Source organism: Fusarium graminearum, chromosome 4 (genome assembly GCF_000240135.3).
Source record: "Fusarium graminearum PH-1 chromosome 4, whole genome shotgun sequence".
NCBI lineage: Eukaryota > Fungi > Ascomycota > Sordariomycetes > Hypocreales > Nectriaceae > Fusarium > Fusarium graminearum.
The window spans coordinates 6,093,909-6,102,411 of NC_026477.1; the positions used below are offsets into that span (position 1 = coordinate 6,093,909).

Sequence of the window (8,503 nt, forward strand, 5' to 3'; positions counted from 1 at the left end):
CTCGGGTTATGAGTGAGGCCAAAATTACCCATACGACAGGGCTACTTAGTCGTCCTTTTTCATAATCCCCATGATTTCCGTTAGTCATCTCTCCATTACCTTCGTCTGTAAACCAGTCTCCTCTCTTGACCATATCGGATACTCCCCCAACCTCGGTGTTACTCTGGTTTGTGAATTCACCCGCCGCCCATAGCTCACCGTCACGATAACCTGTGAACCAGACATTATGCTGAGCGAAAGGAGCTCTTGCAGCAGCTACGCTCGTCACATCTGCTAGAATCATCTGGGTCGCTGGTGGTATGAGCTTGTATCCCACTTGTCGCCCTGACATGGCGTTACGCTTCGTAGCATGTTCCAGCTTGATTAGACGGTTCAAGCGTGGCTCCGCATCTACCCATGAAGCCTTTGACACTTTCTTGCGCTCCATTTCGTACAGGTTTCCCCTTGGGTTAGTCTTTGGATCAATAGGTCTTCCGACGCTCTCCTCCACGACGACTTGTGCATCCTGGGCGTCATACGAATCGACAGCCGGATCAATCCGCACTGAGAAAATATGCTGATGGTTCTGGGCGAGAACACCAGGCGCAACAACGTTACCATACCGACTCGTTTTACCCTCGTCTATCCCAACTACGCTTACAACTCCAGTTGCGCGAGTCTCAATGGTGATGTTTCCAGCAAGATCGAGCTTGTATGCAAAAATGTATTCATAGTTCGCCAATGTAACTATGAACTGCACAACGAGCTCTCTCATGCGTGTGACGATGGCTCTATTGGTGCGAAAGTTTGTGTGTTTCCACAGGATGCCGTTGTCTTGTTCGTGCAAGCATATGACAGACTTTGCGGGTGTTGGTAGACCATCTGGGCCAGCAAGATATGAGTCGACATAGTGAATCGCTCCAAGGCAATCGCATCCGAGCTGGAGATTGTTGGCAGCTCTTCCGACGCCTCCATCTCCAAGATCAAAAGCATGCTTGCGGTGGAAAGGCGGGCGAGGGTCACCGTATGGAACGGTGAGTTCGCTGTAGCTGAGACGATACAAGATACTTCGATTCTCGTAGCAGATATCGTGGATAACAGCACCTTCTCGTGGAGTGAACCCGAGACGGAACCGCCATTTCTGCCATTCGACTAAACCATCCGACGAGATCGTAAACGAGGCACCCTCAGGCTGTGTCACATTGAGGGGCTTCAGACCTTCACGAAGGGGTCTATCCAGCAGTTCTGGGACATACTCTGCTGCGTGACTGTTCTGGAACAACTTCTTTGGCGATGCATCCCTTTCTTTAGCCTCAAAGTCGTCGTCCGAGCTACCTGTAGCAAGTCGATCAACACGAATGATATTCTTCGTCTCTAGATCCATGACCGGAATGATTGGTATAGGATAGGCGTAGTGATTCGAGTCGGGATTGTTGTGGGACACATTCTTTCCAAACACGAGACCCTGCATGTAGTGAGACGGGTAGCCATCTTCAAATGTCCCGCCATATGGCCAAGGATCGATGCATATAGCGAAGCCTTCTGGCAGTGTGAACTCTGACATGGCGTCTTTAAATAGTTGCGATTCAACACAGGCGTCTTGGAACGTTTCCACCTCGACCCTAGGACATAGATTAGCAAACAAGTTAATTCACGAACAAGTCTTTGACTCACATTGCAATATTAGGATGCGCATGTTGCTCGAGGATAGCTTTAGAGACAATCTCTGCTTTATCGACATTGACAATTGTACGAATGTATTCCCTCGTGTCAGTAATCATGTCGTATTCAACCTCAGCACACCTTGCAGGCCGAGGTGTCGCCTCATCAAGACTGCCATCGTGCTCGGCGATCAAGAATGGCACAAGGCCATCCTTCTTAGGTTCTTGGAGCTGGATAGAACGAAAGAATAGGGAGGTCTCGGGGCCATGATGTTTCAACACACAGTTACGAGCCAGAATGAACTCGTCCCTAGAAAGTTGAGCCAGAGGGTGCGGCTTCGATTGCAGCATCGCTTATGCAGAAGAGACGACCGAAGGTGTAGCGAGAAGAGTTGAGCGAGAGAAAACGTAAGAAGCGGTTTGGAAAGGCTTTATATCCAAGCACAACTGTACGCCTACATTGAGTGCATATGTAATACAACGTACCATTCACCGAGCTTATTAGAAACATTTTAATCCATACTATCTTCTCTCTTGGCATGCTTGTTGCCGTCAGCTCGGCCCAACCATGAGTAGCATCGGATGCAATCCTCCACCACGCTGTTCAATAGCCGTCATATTATGTAGAAAGCCGCCAGCCAACATGATATCAGAAATCAGGCGACCAACGATCGAGTCCGTACGAGAAAGGTCGTCAAGATCCTATCGATAGTCATCCTATTGTGGTACATAAATGGCAACCTCCGGTTGATCAATGTCCCTCGCCCCGCCAAGTTGTGCCCTTGCCCCTGTTCATGTTGAGCAGAAGAATAAGGAAGTGGTATCATGCAGAATGTTTGTATTGCATCAATAGCTTGGGTTGCATTAGCGAGGCGGAATCGTGCAGGTCGAATGGCCACCAAGTTGAGGTGTGAGCGGGTATCTCAGCCATTGCCATGACAGACCTCAGGATATCAGAAACATTGGCCGCTGAGAAAAATAGAGACAGTAGGTCATTTTATGCTACTAAAACAATAAATAGCCTTTAAACTATTTATTTTTGTACCCTAAGTTTTAGGAGGTCAACTTTTCTGCTGGGATAAGGGATTACATTAGTAAGTTAGTTTATGCTGCTTAGACTACTTATGCTCATGTCATTTATTCTTGTATACTAAAGCTTGGGGGCAGCTATTTGAGACTTGTCACAAATACCGTCACATAAACAGGTCAAAGAAGACAATTGTTGGCGAAATCAATATGCTATTCGTGTCTATCAACATGCTTCTATGAGCACTGAAAAAGCAATCAAACATGTTTTGGCAAACCCCAAGTCAGCCGAGACTCAGTCAAACCATTCGCAACCCAGAGTCAGGCAAAAGAAGATGCGACCTTGTAGTAAAGAAAAAGCCAGCACAGGCGGCACTCATCATTCACCCTCGTTCCTTACGCGCCATCCCTATTTTAATTTCATTTTTTTCATAGACGCCAGGCATGTAAAGTTAAGACCATGATAAGAAAGTTGGCCGTGTGGCCCAATGTTGAACGAAGAAGATCGTTAAGTACGATGATGCATAACGTACATTGAAGAATCGAAATGAAGAGAAAAAGAAAACAGTTGCTGTAGACGTGGTTGGGAGGCTACGCCTTCTGCCACCTCACTAGATACAAGTTCTTGCCCAAGAAAGAATCACAGGGCTGTTCTGTAAGATGGATGTAGAAGTGCGCCTTTTCCGATCAGTGAGGAGGACTGTGCTCCTAGACAGTAACACGCTTGGCACCCTCGGGCTTGAGGACGTTGTCGCCGTAACGACCACCAAAGTTACCTGGATTAAAGTTAGTCTGGTTCGGAAACAAAAGGATTGAAGTGATGCTTACCCTGAGGGTTGTAGTTGCAAACGGTGTACCACGAGGGGAAGCTGAGGACAGTTCCCGCAGGGCACTTGACAGTGGCACAGCCGACCTTGGTGGAGTCCTTCCAGACAACCTGGGTGAAGTGACCGTAGAGGTCGATGTTCATGTCGGTAGGGGGGGTTCTCCTGGCCGTAGAAAGCCCAGTTGGACATCTCACTGTCGTACCACTGGTTGGTAATACCACCAGCAGCAGCCTTGTTCTTGAGTCCATCAATGTCGCTGGTGGCACCCCAGGAAGCGAGGTTCTGACCGTAACCGCCATTGCCTTGGTCCCTACCAAATTGTTAGTTATAAGGCCACTGAATATGTAGATGTATCAACTTACATGTCGTGCTCAAAGACACAGCCATTGGCAGTGTTCTCGGCGTAGCCGGCGAGCTCATCGTCCCACTCAAGAGCAGGGGCAGAGTGGTTGGAGCGGTGGATGTTGTGGTAGGCAAGCATGACGGTGTCGTAGGCACCATCGAGAGAAAGGTTAGAGGTGTCGATGCTAGCTTCAACAGTAACCTTAGGCTCGGCTCGGGTGGGGGTAGGCTTGACGACCTTCTGGATGGTAGTCTTGGCCTTCTCGACGACGGGCTGAGGGGCCTCGTAGACGGGAGCGGGAGCGGCAGGCTTCTCGACAACCTTCTCGGTGTACTCCTTGACCACCTTAGGGGTGGGCGTAGGGTCGACCCAGACAGTGACGACCTTGGGCTTAGGAGGCTCCTCCTTGACGACAGGCTTGGGAGCTTCCTCCTTGACCACGACAGGAGCAGGAGCAGGCTTCTCCTCGACGACCTTGACAGCGTCCTGGGTGACCTTGGGAGCCTGGGGGGCTTCGTAGACTGTGGCGGTGTGCGCAGCCTTCTTGGGCTCGGCACCCTCAGTGACGACGACGGTGACAACCTCGTAGACCCATTCGGTCTTCATGGCACGCTCGTTAAGAACGTTTCCAATGGGGCTGGCCGAAGCCAGGATGGCGCTAGCGCCGACCATGAACAAGGATGCCTTCATGATGATCGGTTAAGAGGCACAAGAAGAAATGTGGTGAACTGGAGATAGAGTTAGTTATATACGCTTGCAAGATATTAGGTGTGGCTGTTTTCGTTTCAGTAAACGTCAGACCAATGCCGCTTGGCAATTGCTGTTTCCGTGTCCTGGATGAATGCGATGAGGCTAGCTGGTAGCGAGGGCGGAATGGTGATTCTTTTGGGGAATGTGTGGATAAAAACGTGTAAGACATTTGGTGTTGAGACAAAAATCGGGGGTTAAAAATAAGACGAATGTCGATATATCGAGTTCAAGGAGGCTCCCTCGCCTAGATATAGGGAAGGTCTTTGTTGCCGTTATCGAGGTTGGGGACAATGGCGCTGCCCTTGTTCTTCGGCGATACTCTAGAAATGGCAGCACCGAGTCGGCGTCGTTGAAAGGGAGTGATGGAACAAGACCTCCCTCAAAGACTGACGTGGGTGGAGAACAAGGCAAGGCAAAGAGGGCAAGGCAGGCTGACGCAGGTACACAAGTGTGCAGGGTTCAGACAATGACGATTCAGAATATGCTTACCTTTAGTGTGTAGTCTGTTGGTATCGGATGTGATTCAGAACCAGTCTGATGAGCGGATGACAGCACTGTTGGGTTTGAGATTCCGTCAAGGAGTCTCGAAAAAAGTTTTGGTTTGGTGTGGTTGAACAATGGTGGTGGTTCAACGACGAAAGGAGTGACAGAAGGATGAACCGAAGGAAGGACGACTTGAATTGATGTTGCGGTAGGTAGGTCAGAGATGGAGCTGATGAGATCTGAGGGAAGTCGTGAGATATATCAACGGTTCAACCGGAAGTCTTGGCTTTAGAGTTTTGGTTTTGAAGGAGTGGACTGCTATGTACTAGACATGCAAACAAAGGAGTGGCAGGCCCTGCTATCGTTCGACGAAGACTCTTGGAGGGGGTGAGAGGAAAGAGAAGAGGTCGAGATGGCTTCGGAGCGGACGACGACGTTAAAAAGGAACTGCTCGGCGGGTCGCAGACGGACAGGCACTGTTGGGCCAGGGGGCGATTGGCTGAATGGTGCGGTATTGATTGGATGCTTTGCAGGGGGTATCTGGGGATCTGGCGAGCCTGCAATCGAGAATTAGCTGGGGGGTGTTGCAGATGAGAGGAGCAGGGGTGTTGGCCGAGAAGCGACATACCTAGCAGAGTAGAGTTCTAGCTCTACCTAGCAGAGAAGAGAGCGACGGCGGTGAAGAACTGTTAGTGCAAGGGAATGAATGACTATGGGTAGAGAGTGAATGGTTTAAGGGTCTAGAAGCGAAGGAGAGCGGAGAAGGATGTGTTTTGAGGGAAAGTGAAGGGCGGTCCCAAGGAAGAAATGAAGCTACTAATGTTTGGACTATTTTTTACTGCCTGCCTACTGCTAACGTATATGCTGTGAAGCGCTGAGCTGCCCAGGCCCCGGGTCGCTTTGGCTGCTGAGCTTCAGTGCCAGGGAACCAAGGTCTGTGACAGCTGGCAGGCACTGGCTGGCACTGCTCGAGGTGTTGTTGTTAGAGTAACCCCTGGAACATGGAGCCGTGTACACGGCGGCGCTAGTGCCTCACGCTAGTGCGGGATAAGCCTGGGCGCTAGGAACTTGGTGGATGCCCGCTGCAAGGCACCAGGAACGAATCATGCACTAGTGCAGTGCCTCGGACGCTGACTGGATACGTCTACTGATTCATTTATCCAATATTGGAGTCCGCAACTATGAGCTCAGGTATTAGGAAGCAATTACTGAATACCCGTAGCTGTCATTGACATTTAACGAATGTTCTAGAGGCATGTATTAATTTATTATCATCCATGGAATTCAATCACCTCCCGGCAATTATACTGTACTCTTCTACTCGGCATCCGGCAGATGCACGGGCCCTGCACAATCATGATGAAACTCGTGGCTTGCGTGTTGCTTGTTGCTTGTTGACGTTCCCCTTTTGCCTCTGTCCTTTGCCTTTTGACGCCTCTGATGGAAGATTCCTTGTGTCTACATTACCACTACAGTTGCAGTGACAACTCCCGAATCGCCGATTGCATCATGGTCGCATCCCGCAGGCTCGGTAGAAACATATCGCATATCGGTTTCAAGCCCATGACGATCATGGCACGTATACATACCATAGAATGCACAAATGGCATGTATTGGTTCGCTAACCTACACAAACTTCCGAGTATAGCATATCATAATATATTGCATTGCATTGTCGTTGGATACAGCTTGGACTTCATCGTTGCGCTGGCGTCTGACGGCTAATCAAACACGCGACCCTATGTAATGACAAAACCCTGGTCATGCTCAAACCAAAGCGGGATGAGAATGTTACCTAAACTAAATCCTGGACTTGGACTTGGACCTGGACCAGGCCAACAGGGCAGCACTCAGCTCAGTCTATCTGATACAAAATTTCGTAATGTCAACAAAAGCTCCATACTCATTATTTCCTGGGGCTAGACGGTCCAGTCGAGACGATTTACTTTATTTCCAACGTCAAACCTCGTCAGGCTCAGCAGTCTAGATTCTGCCCCGATCGATGCCGAGGCTTATTTTGAAATCGATTCAGTTCAATCCTCGCTCATCATTTCCTCTTCGCCGTGTTTGCCACTCATGATACTCTGATAGTGATCACGCTGGAGTAGTGGCTTTTTTCTGTTGCTTGCGCGGTCATGAAAGCCACCCGAAAGTTAAAAGACAAGTTTCCAAGCCTCTCTGGAGTTCACTAGTCGGCGTTTAATTGAACATCTTTCTCAATCCGTAGTTTATTAATCAGATGCACTTCTCAGAGGCGTCGATGCCCACAATTGACTTCCGGATGCAGCGTTACAATACGTACGCACTGCTTGCTACTTTGGTAGTGGGACGAAATGCCATCCCATCTACTGGATCACCTCAAACCCCAAAAATCGGTATATTAAGATAAAGGTCTCGTATTATGCCGAATTGCGCACGGGGATGGTTGTGATCAGGCTGTTGTACCTAGTAGCAACATGTCTGTGTGTGTTCCTGAATATCAATAGTGATGTACCTAGATGCCTGTTTCCTATCAGTCAGCATCAACAAATACGAAACGCATTCCTAATATATCTCCTAGACTCTCATACAATACGTGCATCCAACGCATTAATTTGTTCTTTACTAGATTACTTCAGACTATACTCAGCCAAGTCGGATCCAGCGATCCCGTCTGCTTCAGCGATACTACCTAGGCAGGTACGTACAGGATGATCTCCCACCCCTTTTTACCCTCCCATGCTGCTCCGACGATTCATTGGTCTCCGAGAGTCTTGATCCAATCATATTTCCGTCATGAGCTCTGTCTCCATCAAACAAGCTATTTGCCAGGGATGCTGTAGCGGGATAATGTGGAGTCTCGGTTCCCTTGTCTGAAAGGTTGACCAGTAGACCCGCTAGAGCCAGCCTTGAGGTCTGAAACCGACCTAATTTGAGTCCATGCTCTTCTCCTGCTCCTTTCGTCATCTCCCAACCAAGGCTTTTCCTCTCTCTAAGATTGAGGTCTGTTCATCGCATGGTTTTCTATCTGGAATATGCCAAGCTATCCTGGTCAATCAGGTATCACTATGCATTTGCGCTCATTTCCAGTTCGCGAGCCGTCATTTCTCACGACATGGACATACGATACAGCCTTACCCACGTAGCCTAGAGTCGCTTCTATCGACAAGACCATAGCCGCGGACCAACTCGCTCGGCTCATTTCCTAACCTTTGTGTCCTGTCGAGTTCCACAGTCGGACATTGGCGTGTCACAGACTGAGTGGCTTTTGCACACAGCCTCGGGCAGGACGACGGGCTGCCTCAGGGTAGGTGGTTGCCGTGAACCCAGGAGCTTGGAACTAAGCTGAACTTCACCCACCATGTCTTGGCATCGCTGTCTGATATACAGATAGTCCGTCGATCAATAGCTGCCCGTACACGTGGAAAAACAATGAATTGATCAACAAATGATCA

At 49.2% G+C, this 8,503-nt stretch overlaps 3 protein-coding genes across 3 annotated transcripts; all 3 read right to left on the reverse strand.

Moving 5' to 3' along the window:
- Window positions 1–24: 24 nt before the first annotated feature.
- On the reverse strand, window positions 25–1,991 carry FGSG_13604 (copper amine oxidase 1; the record flags this gene model as incomplete). Its single annotated transcript, XM_011329864.1, has 3 exons — window positions 25–41; window positions 199–1,601; window positions 1,654–1,991. The coding sequence occupies 3 exons, from the start codon at window positions 1,989–1,991 to the stop codon at window positions 25–27; spliced, it is 1,758 nt and encodes a 585-aa protein (XP_011328166.1).
- An 859-nt stretch (window positions 1,992–2,850) lies between these two features.
- On the reverse strand, window positions 2,851–5,453 carry FGSG_09548 (uncharacterized protein). Its single transcript, XM_011329865.1, has 4 exons — window positions 5,076–5,453; window positions 3,856–4,564; window positions 3,495–3,803; window positions 2,851–3,442 (listed from the first exon to the last, which is right to left on the reverse strand). The coding sequence occupies exons 2-4, from the start codon at window positions 4,524–4,526 to the stop codon at window positions 3,439–3,441; spliced, it is 984 nt and encodes a 327-aa protein (XP_011328167.1). The 5' UTR covers window positions 4,527–4,564; window positions 5,076–5,453; the 3' UTR covers window positions 2,851–3,438.
- Window positions 5,454–7,678: 2,225 nt separating this feature from the next.
- On the reverse strand, window positions 7,679–8,015 carry FGSG_13603 (uncharacterized protein; the record flags this gene model as incomplete). The annotated part of the gene is given in 2 exon segments (XM_011329866.1): window positions 7,679–7,740; window positions 7,757–8,015. 2 exon segments carry the CDS (start codon window positions 8,013–8,015, stop codon window positions 7,679–7,681), a joined length of 321 nt encoding a protein of 106 aa, XP_011328168.1.
- Between the last annotated feature and the right edge of the window lie 488 nt (window positions 8,016–8,503).

Excerpts from the sequence above, each read along its gene's own strand:
- FGSG_09548 (XM_011329865.1), bottom strand. The coding sequence starts at position 4,526 with ATGAAGGCATCCTTGTTCATGGTCGGCGCTAGCGCCATCCTGGCTTCG. Across the intron at positions 3,804-3,855 it reads TGTGTCTTTGAGCACGACAT|GGACCAAGGCAATGGCGGTT; the intron begins GTAAGTTGATAC and ends ACAATTTGGTAG.